The 20,233-nt window shown below is 42.6% G+C and overlaps 1 protein-coding gene across 1 annotated transcript in view; it reads right to left on the minus strand.

Moving 5' to 3' along the window:
- Positions 1–20,233, minus strand: part of LOC116826266 (alpha-1-antitrypsin-like) — a 45,764-nt gene that overhangs the window by 15,136 nt on the left and 10,395 nt on the right. Inside the window, 1 exon segment of the mRNA XM_032782902.2 lies at positions 507–1,170. Within this exon segment, the coding sequence (XP_032638793.1) occupies positions 507–1,170 (664 nt within the window).

A 20,233-nucleotide genomic window follows, 5' to 3' on the forward strand; every position in this document is an offset into this window, starting at 1 on the left:
CTAGTATATATATACCTGCCCCTGGAAATTTCCACTACCTGCGTCTGATGAAGTGGGTATTCACCCACGAAAGCTCACGCTCCAAAACGTCTGTTAGTCTATAAGGTGCCACAGGATTCTCTGCTGCTTTTGTTGAACACGGATGTTCTCCTGAATTTGGTACCTATGTGAATGTATAGTTTATGTACCCTTTCATTAGAAAAAAAAAAATTTTTTTACTAATTTTTTTTTATCAGCTCTGGCTTTGATCAGAAAATGGGGAAAAAATCACCAAAATTTTGTCAAAAAAAACAGTCAGCACTTTCAATCAGAAAATTATTTTCATTGAAAATGTGTTGACCAGCTCTATTCATAATTAACACTGTGAATAAAACATCAATTGTGAAGCAGATAGTGATTCCCCCTCCAAAAATAGTACTCAAAAGGGAGTGGTGAAGCCTAGAATTGGCACAAGGCTAGCCAAATGACCTATGATTTTGGCGAGATGTCCCATGACTTTGTCTTACCCTTAAGGTAAACATAACTAAGAAGAAGAATTTCAGTAGCTGGATCCAGATTATTGAGTAAGTTGATAATTTTCCCATGTGTTTTTTTCTCTATGTAATTATTGATCTTCTGCTGAACTGGTCTGACATTCTTGAAGTTTTCTGGGAAAGCTTCTCCACTGTAAAAGTTTTTTATATCATTTAAAAATTGCTGTTGCAGTTTCAGCTGCTCTTTCACAAACAGCACATTCCCCATATCCAGCAGGAAGTTAGCATTCTGGCGATTTAGTGACTGCATGAGCTGACGGAAACCTTCATGTATCTCTTCTTGCTGGATCTCATTTGGTTTAAAGTGGAACACTCTAAAAATCTCTTGCAGTGTCTCTGATTTAGCAGCCAGGGACAGCATTGCAAAGGCAGTGGATATGCTTAAGGGAGAAAAGATCACATTCTTGTTGTTTCTCTGAGAAGAAGCCTCCTTATAAAAATTAAATGCAAACTGACAAATGCTTCTCTCTACTTTATGACCCAGCATATTTTCGTTTGCTGGACCTACTTGGTTTCTGTTTCCACCGTGGTAATTTTCAGTGCTGTTGTAGCTAGAATTCTGTTGGCAAGGTCTTTCACCATGAATCCCAGCAATCAAAAAACACAGGTAAAAGATTGACTTCATTTTTCTAAGATTCTGTAAGAAAAAAACATATTTGGTCTACAAATCTTAATAATTTTCAACATATGCTCACCAACAGAAAGGAACTGTTTAAGAACCTGAACATACTGGGGAGGGGGCATGGAAGCAGTGACCACAGGCTATTTGAATTCAATACAATGGCAAAAGGGTTCCGCGTATTAGCAATATTATATTTCAAGGAAACAAATTTTGGGATATTACTGAATTGTGAAAGAAGAAATGTTAAAATCCATGAATGTGGAAGAAGACCGAAATATCGTAAAAGACGCCATAATTAAGGTGCAGTAGGCTAGAATTAATTTGAAATCAGTCATTCTCCATTTGTTTGCAATTTTCAATGAGAGACTGAGGGTTAAAAGAAGTTTGGTGTGCAACAGAAAGGGGGGAAGGAGTCAAAGAATATTCAGTTAAGTTTTGCAGGCAAAGATAAGGCAGAAAGAAAGCAGTATTAATGTTAGCAAAAGGGAAACAAAGAACAACTTTGTTCAATCTCAAGTGTGTTAAGGGGAAATACATACACCAGAGAGAAAATAAATCCATTAATGTATAAGGAATGGGCGAAAAATTACTATGGTTCCATAATCGGGGAACAAGATTTTTTAAAAATTTGTAATTAACAGCAGAAAAAAATTGCTCTCTGCAGTTAATACCTATTAAAACGTTTGTAAATATACTGTAGCAATTGGTAAAACACAAATAGGTAAGGGAATACACAGAAAATGTGTATATATACATATCAACAAGTCCAGGTAATGTGCATACCAAAGTGTTAGGGGAATTGTTAATGAATGTACCAAACCAATGACAATTATTTCTGAAAATTCATGGATGTCATAAACAGATGGTTAAGGGTTAATGTCTCTTTTACCTGTAAAGGGTTAAGAAGCTCAGTGAACCTGGCTGACATCTGACCAGAGGACCAATAGGGGGACAAGATACTTTCAAATCTTGGTGGAGGGAAGTCTTTGTTTGTGCTTTTCGTTTTGTTGGTTGTTCGCTCTCGGGACTGAGAGGGATGAGACATCCTTCCAGGCTTTCCCAAACTTTCTGAATCAGTCTTTCATGTTTCAAAATTGTAAGTAATAGCCAGGCAAGGCAGATTAGTCTTCTGTTTGTTTTCTCAACTTGTAAAAGTTTCTTTTGCTGGAAGGATTTTTACTTCTGTTTGCTGTAACTTTGAATCTAAGGCTGCGGGGGGATCCCTCTGGTCTATATGAATCTGAGTACCCTGTAAAGCATTTTCCATCCTGATTTTACAGAGATAATTTTTACCTTTTCTTTCTTTAACTAAAAAGCTTTCTTTTTAAGAACCTGATTGATTTTTCCTTGTTTTTAAGATCCAGCGACTGAGTCTGAACTTACAGGGATTGGTTGGGGGGAGGAGTTGGGGATGGGTTAATTCCCTCTTTGTTTTAAGATCCAATGGAGTTTTTTGGTCTGTGTTGAAGCCTTCTCATTGCAACCCAGGAGGGGAAAGTCTGGGGAAAGAGGGGAAGTTATTCCTCTTTGTTTACGATCAAGGAGTTTGGGATCTGTGTGAAGCGCTCTCAAGGCAACCAGGGAGGAGAATAGTTCTTGATGGGGGAAAGTAAGTGGGGATGGTTAATTTCTCCTTGTTTTAAGACCCAAGGGGTTTGGGTCTGGGTTCCCCAGGGAAGGTTTTGGGGGAACAGAAAGTGTGCCAGACACTAAATTCTGGCTGGTGGCAGCGTACCAGACCTAAGCTAGTAATTAAGCTTAGAAGTGTTCATGCAGGTCCCCACTTCTTGTACTCTAAAGTTCAAAATGGGGAAAAAAACCTTGACAATGGAGAACTGAGGAGATCCTAGAGATCATAAAAAAGGGAGGAAAGTGTGATGCTGATAGTGAGAGTGATGAGACTGAACTGGAAAAATCTTGAGAAATTACAAATAGTGGAACTCCAAATAAACAGAACCAATGGAAAAGGACAGTAGCAACCAAAACAACTGGAGAGGGTTTTCCAAAGTGGTGTGGGAACTGTCAGTGTCAATGTACTTGTGGTAACAGCATCTTTAAATACTGAAATGACATCACTGGGCACAAACCGTGCTAGTACAGTATTTAGTGTCTGGGTTTTGATCAACAGACCAAATAAAAAGTAAATAACAGTCTTCGGTATATGTAAACTCAATATGCCCAGTAGCCTCTCCATCCAGGGGATATGTTTTTAAAATAAAATACCCTGAATGAACAAACATAGAGTCTGGGATTTTCAAAGGGAGTTAGTTATGTGTCCAATGTTGATGTTCAATGGAACTGGGCACCTCTCTTTGACTGAATTTGATTACCTCCATCAATTCTCACCTTGCCCATGGCATTTTCTTACACCATATTCCATCAAAGCCCCAGTTCTCCAAAATCTAGTCAGCTCTGAATGCTAGGAGGGACACCGATAGCAAACCCACCATGACTTCCCTGTCGTGTCAGCAACACATTTAAATTTGTCATAATTGATCTTACAGCATTTCAGGCTTACTCCAGCTTCTCTCTCTCGGTCTGCTTTTCCAGACTCTGCCTCCAGGCACTTCTTCTAATGCTGGCGCAAGAACCTTCTCTACCCAGCTCTGCAATCTTCAAAAGCTTTTGAGTAATCCTCTGCCTCATCAGCTCTTTCTCTCTCTCTCAAAGTCTCATGTTAAATTATATTTTTTCCTGCTTACATCAGCCTCCCTTTTCTCTCTCCCTGTGCCCTGGACTTGCAGCATAACACTTTAATGTATTCACTATACAATCTCTTTATGCCACACATGACATTTGGTACCATGACTTTCTTATATTATTTAACTACTTAAAACATTTGGAGATACAGTTTATCTGAAAGGAGCTATTACATACAAAGAGGTTCTGTAGCGTTGATTTTTTTAAAAAAGGTTGAAATTGAACAAAAGCAACATACGTGTGGATGGAATAATTCCACAACTGATTATCCATGAACCAATCTGCATGTAGCACAGGGAACATGGATTATAATTCTCCAAGGGAAAAAACATTACTTACAGTGCAATCAACAGAGTCTTGTGTTCTTCAAGTCCGCACTGCTCCTTGCTCTGTTGTTTATGCTGCTGAACATACAGCAAGGCACCTGCTAGTAAATGCTAATGACATCAGCTAAGGGCTCTGACTCAGAACTCAGTTTCAGAGAGGAGGCAGAGCAAGCAGTGGTGAAACTAGTTTTACTGGACACCTAATTTTGCTGAATATGCTTGTCCCACATGTGACTGTTCATATTACTCAAGATTGTCTAGCTTTCCTTGATGTTTTGAACTGGTTTCCCTCAAACTGGTTGAATATTTACATCAACTATCCATTCTAACCTCACTTCTTGAAATCTCCCATCTCTCTTTAAACAAAAGGAGCCACCAAAAATAACAGGTTACATCCAATACCTTGAATGAGGTTTGTAACAACTCTTTAAGTTCTTCAACCAATATGCCATAAGGACAATGTTTGCTATATTTAACCTACAGGGACAATTTGAAGTTGTATGGGTTCACTGTACATTGCGCATAATCTTGCTCCAGTTGACGTCAATGGCAAAACTCTGATTTGGTTCTAGTGGGAGCAGGGCTTAAACCATTTAGCAAGATCCTTGACCCTGCCAAGGCATTTGTACAAAACAGCCATAAACCCAGCATAAAGACACACTTGAAGATCTCTCCTCTCCCCTCCGTATGGAGAAATCCCCTGATAGTATTGAGTTGGTATAGGGGTTCCATACCACATAGGGGCAGATAGCCAGATGAAAGGGGACATGGCTGGGATGAAACTGCATTCAGCTGGTTCCCAGTTATAAGTATGGTCCTCAGGGACCACAGGAATCTGGGTGCCAAACAGAGCAGCCTTTAAAAAAGGTTCAGAATTGGAAAAGGTTGAGAAAAGGGCAACAAAAATTATTAGGGATATGGAACGGCTGCCATATGAGGAGAGATTAATAAGATTGGGACTTTTCAGCTTGGAAAAAAGATGACTGAGGGGCGGGATTTGCTAGAGATCTATAAAATTATGATGGTGTGGAGAAAATAAAGAAGAAAGTGTTATTTGCTCCTTCTCATAACACAAGAACTAGGGTTCACCAAATGAAATTAATAGGCAGCAGGTTTAAAACAAACAAATGGAAGTATTTTTTCACACAACGCACAGTCAACCTGTGGAACTCTTTGCCAGAGGATGTTGTGCAGGCCAAGACTATAACAGGGTTCAAAAAAGAACTAAACAAATTTAGTTTATTAGCCAGGATGGGCAGGCATGGTGTCCCTAGCCTCTGTTTGCCAGAACCTGGGAATGCGCGACAAGCAGGGGTGAAAGTAACTTAAGGGACACAGAGCAGCCGGAGTCCTGACTAAGGTGTGTGGGAGGTAGCTCTGGGCTCCTGGAAGGGGCAGGGCCTTGGGCAGAAGGGGCAGGGCTGGGCCAGACTCCCCCAATCAGCCCTTCAGCACTGCCTGGCCTGCTCTGCCCTGGGCTTTGGCGGCAATTTAAAGGGCCTGGGGTTCCTGGCCACCACCACTGCTAGCACTACCCTGGGGGGTCCGGCTGTGATTTAAAGGGCTGGGGGTTAGCAGCAGCGGCAGCTGGGAGCTCTGCACCCTTTAAATCACTGCTGGAGCCCCGGGGCTCCCAGCTGCCACTACGGCGGCAGCAACCTGGGCCCTTTAAATCACTGTCGGAGTCCTATTGTAGCAGTACCGGCGCTGGCAGCCAGGAGCTCTGGGGCTCTGGCAGCAATTTAAAGGGTCAGGGACTCCAGCTGTTGGTGGGAGCCTGGGCACTTTTAAATTGCCAGGCCCCAGGGAAGCTGCCCCTTTTGCCCCCCTCCTCCCCACCCCCCATCAGCAGCCCTGCTGGTGCTGTCGGCTGTGTACCAGCTTACTTTCACCTCTGGTGACAAGGGATGGATCACTTGATAATTACCTGTTCTGTTCATTCCCTCTGGGGCACCTGGCATTGGCCACTGTCAGAAAACAGTATGGCTATTCTTATGTTCTTATGTTTGCTGAGGACTAGGCTGTTGTCTGGCAGCTTGGTACTGTGGGAGCAGACACTTCTGATTCTGTGCAAGTGTAGCTGAGTTGGCTCAGAGAATCTATCTTGCTATGCTTAATCATGTGCCTGTCTCTCCTTACACTTTCCCACAGAAATTAAATCAAAACCAGACATAAGAGTCTGAAAACAGATACCTCCTCTGTGTGTTTATATACAAAAATGATATTGGTTTACAGAATCTGTTACAGGGACTCTACATAACTTGCTATTTTTTACAACTTATAACTGATGTGCAATTAAAGAGAAAGGATGAACATATGGTTAAGGCACTGGACTAGCACTCAGGAGACAGGCTTCAACCTTGGGCAAGTCACTTAACCTCTCTGTGCTTCAGGTCTCCATCTGCAAAACTGGAATAATAATACATCCTTATGTTGCAGGGGGCAACAGTTAGGGTTCGTTTGCCCGGTGTGCGTATCCCAGTGATACACCGGAGTGGAGAAGTGAATCTCTTTATTTGATATCAAATAAGGTGCAGGAGATACAAATCTCAAATCATGCACCCATCACTAGCCTTTGCCATGTCTTTTATACCCTACTTGTTTACAGAGATTTCCACAGGTGCTACAATTCATCATTTACAATTCATTAACTACCGGATCCTTTAATTAACTGCGCATCCTTTATTCAACTGATCCTCTTACCAGACTACTGACCCCCCTTTGATATTTCGGATTTACATCTTTACCATAAACAAAAGAACAAAAAAATAATTAAATTGATCACAGTACTTAATGTAGCTAGAGCAGGACCTAGAGAATGTAATTCTGACCCATGCCATATTGCCTAGTACTTGGAGCCTTTTCTCCTCCCCGCCCCCAACACATACTCATATAGCATCATAGTACATATCAGGGGTTGGAAAAGGGATCTCAGGAGGTCTCTTAGTCAACCCCTGCTCAAAGCAGGACCGTTCCCAATGACAATCATCCAGTCAGGCCTTGTCAGGAGCCGTGACCTTAAAACTCTAACAAAGGATTCATCACACTCCCCTAGCATAACCCATCCAGTGCTTCATCACCCTCCTAGTGATAAAGTTTTTTCCTAATATCCAACCTAACCTCCCCATTGCAACTATGAACTATTACTCCTTGTTTCTGTCATCAGGTACCACTGAGAACACGTCTAGATCCCTCCTCTTTGGAACCCCGTTTCAGAAGTTGAAAGCGCTATCAAATCCCCCTCATCCTTCTCTTCTGCAGACTAAACAATCCCAGTTCCCTCAGCCTTCCTCAATAAGTCATGTGCTCCAGCCCCTAACCATTTTGTTGCCCTCTGCTGGACTCTTTCCATTTTCCACATCCTTCTTGTAGTGTGGGGACCAAAACTGGACACAGTACTCCAGATGAGGTGCACCCAGTGTCAAATAGATGTGATGTCACATCCCTCTGTCTGCTGGCAATGCCCCCACTTATACAGCCAAATGTCGTTAGCCTTCTGGCACAAAGGGCACACTGTTGACTATCCAGCTTCTATCCACTGTAAGTTTTTCCTAATCTCAGCCAGGGCCAGCTCCAGTCCCCAGCGCGCCAAGCGCATGCTGGGGCGGCATGCCGTTGGGGGGCACCTCTGCCGGTTGCCGAGAGGGCGGAGGCGCGCTCCGGTGGACCTCCCACAGGCTCCCTGCGGAGGGGGTGGTAGGGGTGGATCACATCAACTTCTAATTTTGATCAGTCTTCTGTCATCTTTGATTTAATATGCGTTTTTTGGTCCCGTGGCCTCCGCGTTTTTGGCAGGGGCATCGCACAGGCACGCCTGCAAGGTGGAGGGCACCAGGCTGCCGGGACGAAAAGAGTAGAAAGGACCGAGCGGAACATTCATCGCCTGGAGACCAGCGACCTCCACAGACATCCTGCGGGACGGTCCACCGGAGCTGCGGACGGCGAGTGGCGAGCGCCCCCCGCCGCATGCCACGTGCTTGGGGCAGTGAAGGGCTCGAGCCGGCCCTTCTCCAACCTTAAACCTACCCCCCTGCACTTGTAGGCCCATTGTTCTTGTTCTGTCCATCTGCCACCACTGAAATAGCTGAGCTCCATCTCTTTGGAAACTCCCTTTTCAGGTGTGAAGTGCATGCTCCCAAATACCCCCTCACCTTCCTAAATCCCAGTTCCCTCAGCCTCTCCTCGTAAGTCATGTGCCCCAGCCCCCTAATCATTATAGCTGGCCTTCACTGGACTCTCTCCAATTTTTCCACGTCCCTCCTGTAGTGGGGGGACCAAAACTGGAGGTAATACTCCAGGTGTGGCCTCACCAGTGCTAAATAGAGGTGAATAATCACTTCCTTTGAACTGCTGGCAATGCTCCTACTAAAACAGCCCAATATACCATTGGCCTACTTGGCAACAAGGGCACACTGCTGACTGATATCCAGTGTATCATTCACTGTAATCCCCAGGTCCTTTTCTGCAGAACTGCTTCCTAGCCATTCGTTCCCTAGTCTGTAACAGTGCATGGGATTCTTCCGTCCTAAGTGCAGGACTCTGCACTTGTCCTTGCTGAACCTCATCAGGTTTCTTTTGGCCCAATCCTCTAATTTGTCTAGGTCCCTCTGTATCCTATCCCTACCCTCCAGCATATCTACCACTCCTCCCAGTTTAGTGTCAGCATGTGTCAGTTTTATCTATTTAGACTGTAATCTCTTCAGGGCAAGGACCATTTCTGACTATGCGTCTGCACAAAGCATAGTACAATGGGGCTCTGATCCCAGCTGGGGCCACTAGGTACGTCTGTGGTACAAATGATTAATAATAATAATCAGATAACATTTTCTAAGGACTATATAAACATTAGGTTAAGGCCTCACCTGTGAAATGCCAGGCATCTTCAACACTCACTGAATTCGAGGTGACTGAATCAATGAGAGTTGAGAGTGATTAGCTCCTCACAGCAGATATTCAGTGTCTTGCAGAATTAACCCCTTAAAGAGAAATATAAATGGCTTTTTGAACCAAGGACTGAGAAATAGATGGTTTTCTTGGATACAAAGCTGATTCAAATGTGATTAATCTAAATCCCACAAGGACACAGTATGTTCACTTGGAACAGAATTTATGATTTTATTTTCAGTGCTTCTTATTTTGTGTAAATGTCACCAGTCTCACTCAGAACTGGCTTTTAAATTTGGGTTGTAGTGTTCATTGTGCCGAGATGGATTTCTGATGAAGGAATGTAAACCAAATTAAATATAGACACCATGAATGACAACAGGATGGCAGTGAGTAAATTATATTTAAACCCACTTTGACCACATCTCAACGTATGTGCAGGAGGAAAGCTGCTACATTCAGCACACTCATGCACACAGAGAAGAAAAGAAAATCAATGCTATTTATACACATATGCTGGGAATGAGAATTTCCAGACACTAACTGGAAGTCTGTATCTGAGTTTCAGATGGAATAATCCCCAGAATCCAACTACCAGGGACAGGAGATAAGGAAATAAGAAACACACTCATTTTACCATCATGATACTAAAATCTAGAGAGATGATAGCTAGGAACACTGAATCACAGGGAATCTGACCATTTCATTCGATTTTTGAGACCTGTTATTCCAAGACTATGCTGGTATGTGCCAGAGATGTGCTGCTAATAGCATAACAAGGTGCTTCCACTGAGCCCTTACACTTGGGAAATTTCTGAAAGTTCCCACTGTAGCTAACATAGGTTCAACCCCACTAATGCTAGCAGCAATAGTAGCTCTAGTGTAGATGGACCACCAACTGCCACCAGTGTTGTGTCAATTATATCTGCTTTGAGAAGGGTTCCAAGAGAACTGTCTACACTAGGGGTGACTCCCCACTTTGATATACTCAGTGGCACTGAACAAGTGTTAGCAATAGTGTGGAATTTTGACAAAATGTCCTGTATAGATGGCACCAAAAAGGTTCCACCTTAGCCTGTGCTAAACTCAATACATTAGATATGTTTGTGATTTCAGAGGAGTCTCTTAATCTGGAGACTGAGGAGTCTCTTAATTTGTTGCCCCATTGAAACTAAAGCTCTTTCTCATAACCATAATTAAAGAGGGAGGCAACAAGATTTGACAAGCAAACTTATACCATGCTGCACGTGGCCGGAGCAGTGTATACTTTCTCTTGGAAAAATATACTGAGTCTCTCGATAGTAAAGTAGAGCATTCGGCTTCTGTAATTTGCAAGGTGTGCGCGCACATGCTAGTTGATGCACTCTGGTGCATTATAATGCAACATTTTGTTCTTCAGAAGTAACTCTATGACCCTAGGTTAAGGGCGAACTGATTCAGAGGCAGAAAATGGCTCCTGTCTTCCCTCCAGTTTGGTTGTGGAATTTTAACAGCAGCCTCCACCAGCAAATCACTGGCAACTCTATGGCACAACATGAATCTCCACAATGGGGGATTTAATACTAAATACCCTGACATGCCAGACCACCATTGATGCTTTCCTTTGTTTCTTTCTTATCTATTTCCTCCCTTAGCACTCACCCTCTTTTCCTATAGGAACCCATTTCCAAAATATACATATTTAAAATACTTCTTGTTGTGTGCAACTTGCCAGGATAGCTTCCACTCTCAAATTACATATTCTTATACTGCAAGAAACTATAGAGAGTTATTGAAAGCATTATTATCCCCATATTACTGACGGGAAAACTGATGCACAGGGAGGTTAAATGGATCCTGGCTCTCAATCCTGTACTCATTGCACAAGACCACATTCTCTGCCCCAAATGATTCGGATCAATTTGTTTCACAAAAGGCTTTTGGCAGCAACCTTCCAAAGTACTTCAGACATAGCACAGTGTGCACTTACTACACCACAGAGACAGAAGGAGGAACGGCATTAAACATGAGAAGGCTGCCTAGCTTACGGCATTCCATAGAGGCAAGACTGCACACCACTGGCATGCAGAAGTACTGGTTCCTCAAGAAAATGACCTCCGTACTCCTCATTTCAGAGGCATTGCTCTGGACACACCTAGTCTCGACCCACAGCATGTCCACATATAGTCCCTGCAGGTACCAGTTCATGATTTCTCTGTTGGTCATTTATCTGCTGAGCATGTGCATGAGCAGCTCACCGGGTGAGCACATTCCCCTCTCTGGCATTTATGAGGTTTCAGACTGAGATAAAATCTGGTGCAAATTTTGCTTTCAGTTACACCTCCCCATACACACCCACACTCCACACCATTGATTACAATGCATGGGGTAGCTCAGACCTGAATTTGGCACCAAATGTTTCCAAGTGCCATAATGAGAGAAGCATGAATCTCAGAGAAAGAAAACAAAAACATCCAACAGCTTTGTTTCTCTAGGGCTTAACAAGACCAAAACCCGCCCCATGCACCTCTCTCTTCTATCTCTTCCTCCAATGCACCAGGCAGCCATTATACATATTTTTTTAAAGTTTCCTAACAGAGGGCTTTGGCATGAAAGAGAATAAAAATTCAATAGTTGCTCAACAGCTGTAAGATGAAAGGATCCTTTGCAGCAGCAACTGCTAAAACAGGTGGAGGTTTTGGGGTTTTTTGGCAGGGGAGAGGTGGAATACAAATCATCCACATTCTTGAGGGTTTTGCAGGCGGCTGCTGTTCTGGATCCCATCCTAAGGTCTCATCTAAAGTCCACTGAAGCCAATGGGAACCTCTCTTGTTGACTTCAAATGGTTTTCTTCAAATCATACCCCTATTGGGGTATGCACAGCTTCCTGTCAGTCCACATAGCAAACTGTAAATTCACCAACAGCTCATGCAAGCACAAAACCCCGTGATCACATTCATGTGAATTCGATCTCATATGTCCCTGGCTATTGTTTGTTGCAAACTTGGTAGGCGCTGCCTGTGAATTTCTATGAGATTGCAGTATCCTATTCTGGTTATTGTGGAGTAGGGACCTGATCCAAAGCCCTTTGAAGTCAACAGAGAAACTTCCATTTTTAATTACTTTGTCTTGGATTTTCAATGGGAGTTAGGTGCCAAACTCCCTTAGGCTTCTTTCAAAATCCCCGTCTTACTTTACAGTTTTGCCCACTGGGTTGGTTACCTTGAGTTACACATTTCTACTTTGTGTGGTTTCCAGGGAAACTGCAGTCAGACTACCATACACCAATGCAAACAATATGAATCATACAAACGGCAGACAGTATCTCGCTTTTGTTCTGCGATCAGTTCAGCTTTTGTTGGCTCCTCCTTCACACATAATAGGATAGTGTGGTTCCATCTTCCACTTGAAATCATGATTATGCACATTTCTAAATTCATTAAGGGGGTAAAATGCCATATTCCACTCCTGTCTCCTGCCTATTTTAAAGTGTCTAGACTCAGGATTTGGAAGCCTAAGTGGGGTTTCCTTTACAGGTCTTCTAAATATACCATTTCAGTTTTTGCACTTTTCTAAAAGAAAAACAGTGGCTACCAAAACACCCATTTTGGGGACAGAAGCAGCATTGTCAGCAGTCTCTTAAACTTAACTTTCCCATGACTCAGCTCAAGGGAGCAAACTTTGAGAAGATGATTTGGGGTAACATTTTCAAAAGTGTCTAAGACCAAGTCTGCACTACAGGGACTACAGCATGATACCTATGGCTCTGGAGCGATGCCAGCATACCCCACAGTGCAAATGCAGTCTACTGCAATGAAAGTGGCTTTTCCATCACAGTAGGAACTCCACCTCCCTGAGTGATGGTAGGTAGGTTCATGGAAGCATCGTTCCATCAGCTGAGCTCTATTTATATCGGGGGTTGCATTGGCATAGCTAAGGTTCTCAGGGCTGTGGATTTTTCACACCCCTCAACACCATAGCTAGGTTTTAAATGTGCATCAGGCCTAAGTGACTTAGAAGACTAAGTTCCAAAAGAGAATTCATTTTTGAAAATGAGGTAAATACTCAGGGGGGCAGGTTTTTAAAGGTATCTAGATGCAGATAGGTACCTAGTGAGATTTTCAAAAGTGCATAAGCAGGTTAGGCGTCTAATCTGCTTAGGCACTTTTGAAGATCCCACTAGCACCTAGATTCACAAGCGGGACTTAGACTTTACAGCAATGAATATTGCAGCACCTAACTTTTTGGGCATGCTGGCACCTACTACAATTCACAGCCCCAAGTTAGGTGCCCAAGAATGGCATTCACAGAAGCCAGAATGCTGTGTGGGAAGTTGCACAAGCTAGCCAATAGGAAATGCTGAGGAGAGAGTATGATTAATGCCCTGTCCCTCAAAGTGAGAGAGGCACCTAACTCGGGGTCACATGGAGATGTCATCTCCGCTCACAGCAATGAATCCTCTTCCGGAGTTAGGCACCTATGCCAGGTCAGATGTTGCTTGAGAAAAAGCAAGGAAGAGATGGTGCCAGTGTAGGGTTGCCAACCCTCCACGATTGTCTTGGAGTCTCCAGGAATTAAATATTATGTCATGTGATGAAACCTCCAGGAATACCTCCACCCAAAATTGGCAATGCTATGCCAGCAGCACTGGTAGTGGTGTTCCCCTCATCCCACAACAAGTGCTGGGAGCCCTAATTCTGCATGTGAGAGACCTAGGTTCAAATGTCCACTCTACTTGACAGTATTAAACTGTTTTGTTACAATACAAACAGGACACACTGTGATCTAGACAAGATGTCTCAATCAGTACTAAGTAACAGATGCTTAATTATTTTAAAAATAAAATGTCAATGATTATGTCATATTGTGACATGTTAAATAGTGCATATTAAAGTACAGAGTACTATGCACTACTACTAGCCATGTCATGAAATAAAACAAAAATAAAAATATCATACAAATAAAAACCCATAAAATAAAATTTGAAACAGAATTTTGAAATTCCAATATAAAATTCCAAAATTCCAAAATACCAAAACAAACATTTTCTGAAACTGAAATTTTTCAGGAATTTTGTTTTGTGGGAAATTTTGAAAATATTTGCATTTACTATGAATTAGAACAAAAAAAGTAAAAAATTCTCATAATTCTGAGTTTTGACCAGCTCTGCTCTTAAGTGCCAATAGCACTATTGTTTTCATTTGTATTTTATTGGTTTTTTTTCCTTTTTCTAATATTAAAGAGAGAACAGAAAAGGGAAACAGGAGGGATAGCTCAGTGGTTTGAGCATTGGCCTGCTAAACCCAGAACTGTGAGTTCAATCCTTGAGGGGGCTATTTAGGGATCTGGGGCAAAAAACTGTCTGGGGATTGATCCCCCTTTGAGTAGGGGGCTGGACTAGATCAGGGATTGGCACCCACCAGGGCATCTAAGTGCACCCATGTACTAGCCAACAGACAAGCTGCCACAACCAGAGGCACTACCAATATTCAGCAGCAACATCTCTGAATGACACTACTTAGCAGCAGTAACACCTATTGACACTGCCACTTGTCAGCAGATGGTCATCTATGCCTCATCATCTCACACACCTCAGATGAAAAAGGTTGGGGACCACTGGATTAGATGACTTCCTGAGATCCCTTCCAAACCTGATATTCTATGAAAATATAAAGGAGGAAAATATAGTTATAATAATTAGATCACCAAAATATATTGTCCAATAATCAAGAATTTGCATTATAAATATAACATACACAGTATATTTCAGCAATGCTGTCTATATCACCCTTTTTATATTTACTCAATGAAACTGTATTATTCTTTCAGAATACTGTTAACCCATATCAAAAGAAAGAGCTAATGAAATAAATATTAAAGGTTAAACAAAAAGTGCTGGGGCAATGACAGGAAGCAAGATGAGAACAGAAAAAAAAGGAACAGAAGAGGAGGGAGGAAGTGAAAGGGGGCAGAAAGGAGGAAAAAGTTGCTTCTGAAAATGGGACGTAGTCACCAAGTCACACAGGTGCTTTTTAAAAATTTAACCTTGATACATAAAGTTACCTTTCGAATAATACATAATCACCTCAGACTAAGAATTCGTAGTAATTCTACCATCACTCCACTCATTTCTTCGTGTTTAAAAAAGTCATCTAATATAATACATTGTTTGTAAAGACAGGAAAAACATCTCAATTGTCATACTCTGTTTTAGAGGTACAACTCCCTTTAAATATTTTAATGATTTAAGTATAGCCTCATATACCTGGTCTTTCTTTCTTTCTTATATGCACATGGCATAAATCTGTGTCTGTGATTTGTTAGTAGATAGCTATTTACATCTTAATGAAAACTCAACTCACAATAATATCTTACTAAAACAAATCTTTCCCCAAAATAATTCTGGCAGCTTTTTTGTCCCATGCTCGAGTTTCACAACAAATATTTTTAGCTTCAGACAGAATATTGGGTAATAATAATAAGTAAGCAAGCACTTCCTAAGCCTCCAGTCTATATGCAGGAATTTGCATGTTGCTTAGAAACATGTAGTGAATCAACTAGTTTTAAAGAGCGTGGGGAAATTGTAAACCCAGATACTTGATTTAGACACACAAACAGGACACTTATGGACACAATCTGTGTTCACCTCTCCAGACACCACTATATTTGAAGACTATGAAGTCATTTGAAGAAGTTGCCCCTTAAACTACTTGTTAATCTTCAGTATCACCCAAGGAGGCATAAACAATGACAATCATCAAAATATGCTATGGATCAAAATATATCACAAATCAACCATTAACCAACAAACATCACATTCAGTTACAAGGCTATACAAATAATTATATCTGTACATTGTCATGTCACAGAGATGTGAAGCAAAACAGTCATATGCTAGATCACTGTAAACAACACACTAGCAAGCATTATGTGGCCAGTGATCACAGTGGTTAACAGATTAAGGTAGGTGATCACAGATCCCTATGCACACAGCTGGCACAGATACCACAAAGCAGTTGGCAGGTGTGGTATAAGGAATGTGTTTATGCCACAGAATTAGCAGGTTTGCACAGATCCTCATTATGAAGGAAATCATAGCCAAGGAAGATTGACAAGAGATCAAAACACAAGATATAGCCTGCAAGCGGGAAATGTGTGCAAGAGAAGTATATATCTACCTTGAAGTGGAAGCTTTCTATGAAAATAAAACAACGTGAGAAGCAACATTTGTAACAGATACCACTTGACATAAATCCCTACATGCAGCATGTTGGCATTATTATGTGGTAACACACAAGCACAGAACTCTGCCTCTGCAGTCACAGAGTAGGTGAACATTGCACGCACACACACAAAAAGGTGTGTTCTTAACTTGGGTTAGCCACCTGGGGTCAAAATAGCAGTCAAGACGGGCAACTCAGCTTTTAACTGGGGTTAGCAGCAACAGTTGAAGACTATAGGACAGCCTGAGGTTGAACTTGAACTGCTGCTAACTCCAGTTAAAAGCTGAGTTGCTGTGTCTTCAATGCTATTTTAACCCTAGTTAAAAATGTGCCTTTTTTGTAGTGTAGATATACCTTAAGAGGGTGCATATGTACCTAAAGAAATCTCTGATCTTATAAGCATATATTCATTGCTTTCTGTTATTTGGTGGCCTGGCCACACTATCCACAGCCTCAGCCTTCTCCTCACAGACCTGAAAATCCATGCAGACACATGGGAACATGGGAACCTGCTGCATTATTATGCAGTACCCTTACACACGACACATGGCATACCCTTTGGCGCTCGACTCCTGTGTAGATACTGAACCCTCTTTTCAGCATGCCAAAATCCTTCACACTTCTCAGACATTTTATAAACCTCACTTATGAAGTTTAAGCTGAAGAAGCTGTGGAACCTTATGCAATCTGAAAAGGTATGTTAGCAATGGGTGTTATTGCCTAGGATAAAAGATGCATAGCATTAGAAGCAATAGATGTGTGCAGATATGTTAAACACATATGATACAAGAACCAAATCAAACCCGTATAAAGACATAAAGGGAAATTCCTGATGCCACTATTGTTAGATGGCATACTCGAGCACTTGAAAGCAGCAACTATTTCCAGATGCACGAACATCATTTTGAGACAGGCACACCTGTTCTAATTGTATGAAACAGAGCTGCTAGCAAAGGTGATCATTGTGGTTCCCTACAATAAGCATACATGATTGTCAGTCAAACATAGGTCTGAATGCAGGTAGAAGACATGGGCATAAGTTCATGAGACATGACACAGGTCCATATCATGGACTTTGTTTCCTTCTGTCTGCGCCTTTCTGCATCCTATCGTTTTGCAAATGACCCTGTTGATTCCCATTTCCACATTGTTCTCCATGCTGCCTGTATATATGGCATACCAAGTCAACATCATCTCCTCACTTATATACTTTCTAAGGACTTATTTTTTCCACACTGCTACAAGAAATGAGCTAATTTACAAATATGGAGAAAGAGGAGCCACCAAGAAATGCACATGACGAAACTTGCTTAATGTGTGTTCTTATTACGGTTTTATTTATTTGTGTTACTGTAGTGCCTTTATAGGATCCCTAGTCATAGACCAGGACCCCATTGTGATAGGCACTGTACTGACACAGAGCTCTCATGTGGAGTCTTTCCATTCCTTCTGGTCTTTGTTACTCTGACTCACTGTGGCATGTCTAAAATTAGCTTGCAAGAACATTGGGGCAGGGACTACCTCTTTACATTTGTTTTGTAAACTGCTTCACATGCCGTGGGGCACTACATAGATAATAAAAAGAAATCGTCATTATAATAATTAACAATAAACAAACATCAAAATGTGGTCCAGGCACAATCTGAGCAGGATAATGCTACTCAGCATTTATGTAGTACTTTACATCTTCAAACCACTGTGCAGATGTTAGCTAATTAATTAAAGGTGAATGACAGCGCCATGTGGAGGCATAATTGGCTGAGCACAGAGTGCGCCTGACCACAATGGATTTTCTAACTTATTCAATGCACTCAAACAATTCTATGAAGATAACAATTGCACCATTAGAGTGCTAATGTTAACTGGTGCGTAATGCTTAGATCCTCCTGACCACAAGTATGTAAATAAGAAATGCAGCAGTTGCACAAAAGGAACTTGTAGCTTCACTCAAAAAAAAAAAAAGTCAACATCTTAATACTGCACATAGAAACAGTGTCAGTGTCAGGGCCGGTGCAAGAAAGTTTCGTACCTTAGGCGAAACTTCCACCTTGCACCCCCGCCCCTCCAGCAGCTAACTCAGCCCCCCACATACATCAACGCTGTCTTCTCCTTTGATACATGACTCCCTAGAATCCAATCAAACTCTATCCGTTGTTTTCTTCAGCCGCCTGGTCCTCTCAGCTATCCCCCCTTCCTGTCCTCTGGCACCGGGCTCTGCTGATCTCCTGTCCGCGAAGGAAGGGGAGGGGAAAGGCCAAGGTGATGTGATGGGAATGGCAGGNAGCACGCCGGCGCTGCTCTAATTCTCCTCACCGTCCAGGCTTGCGGCGCTGATTGGAGGAGACTTAGAGCTGGGCTGTGTGCTCAGCGGAGGAAGCAGAGTGGAGGTAAGCTGGGGCAGGGAGCTGTTCCCCTGTGTGCACCCCACCCCCATTACTGCGAGCAGCCCTCCCCGCGTGCGCCCCCCCCAGCTCACCTCCACTCCACCTCCTCGCCTGAGGGGACTTTTAGGTGCCCGCAACCACTAGGCACCCTAGACGGCTGCCTAGTTTGCCTAAATGGTTGCACCGGCCTTGGTCAGTGTCATGAGCAGTGAAGACATAGCTAGTTGGATCAGCTTCTCACAAACCTAAGAGGGACATACAGAAGGATTTAGAACAGCTACCATACATTATGCAAGTAGAATGGCTTTGCACTCATTAGAGAATGATTCCTCATTCCAGACACTCACTGATTATGTCTCTCACATGATAATTTACAGAAAATAGATGCGTGGTGCATTGTTTACACTACATTAGATATAACCCTGTGACTGCCACATACACCGTGGAAATGCTGTCCTTTCCTATATCTTCTCTCTAGAGCAGCTAAGGGCTGAGTAACCACTTGTGTTCAGCTGATTGGTCCAGTCACATGTGGGCAATCAGCTACTGTATGTCCACAAATGATTGTTTCAGTGCATTTGGTTGGATTACATCAGTGAGGAAAGCAATTAAATCATCTCTTTGGAGCACCATGATTTCAGAAGCTCTAGACACATGACACAAATGAGGGGATTGTCAACTGCCAGAAGCTGCCTGCTATCTATGCCATCAGCTGGAATGATTCAAGGATTCCAAACATGCGTAGGGAGCCCAACATCTCCTACAAACAAGGAATGTTGCAAGGGTGATAAGAAACAGAAGAATGTTGATGGGACAGAGGTCACATAAATAAATGATTTCCCATTGACCCAAATGAAACAGTGATATTCTATACATTCTCAATCAGACATGCCTTAGTCACAGAGCCCTGGCAAATATTCGCTCAACCATTCACCCATTCATGTGTGCGCGCACACACACACCCCCTAGTCCTCAGTAAAGGACCACATGACAGAATGGAGTCTACACCCCATAACTTTTTCTGAGTTGAACAAAACTGAGACCTTTCAAAAATGTTCATGCAAAAAGCATGAATGTGAGGCCCTGGAATAGCCAGGACAATCACCTAGTATGTGGGAGACCCAGTTCAAGTCCCTGCTCTGAATTAGGCAGAGCAAGGGCTTGGACTAAGGTGTCCCCCCAGGCTCTAGAGTCTAGAGCACTGTTTCTCAAATGTGGCCACACAGCTTCCTGGGTGGATGATGGTGGCGGGGGGCAGGAAAGTGTCAGCCCCACTCCCTCCCTGTTGCTCCTGGATGCACCACTCTGCATGTCTCTGGAGACAGGTGGGGCACAACACTGAAGGGGTAAGGTGAGTTCTCTAATGGGGGAGGAGAGGAACGGGAGGCTTAGTGGGGCTCATAAGAACGGCCGTACCAGGTCAGACCAAAGGTCCATCTAGCCCAGTATCTGTCTACCGACAGTGGCCAATGCCAGGTGCCCCAGAGGGAGTGAACCTAACAGGCAATGATCAAGTAATCTCTCTCCAGCCATCCATCTCCATACTCTGAAAAACAGAGGCTAGGGACACCATTCTTTACCC

The sequence above is a fragment of the Chelonoidis abingdonii genome, chromosome 4 (assembly GCF_003597395.2).
Source record: "Chelonoidis abingdonii isolate Lonesome George chromosome 4, CheloAbing_2.0, whole genome shotgun sequence".
In the NCBI taxonomy this organism is placed as follows: Eukaryota; Metazoa; Chordata; order Testudines; family Testudinidae; genus Chelonoidis; species Chelonoidis abingdonii.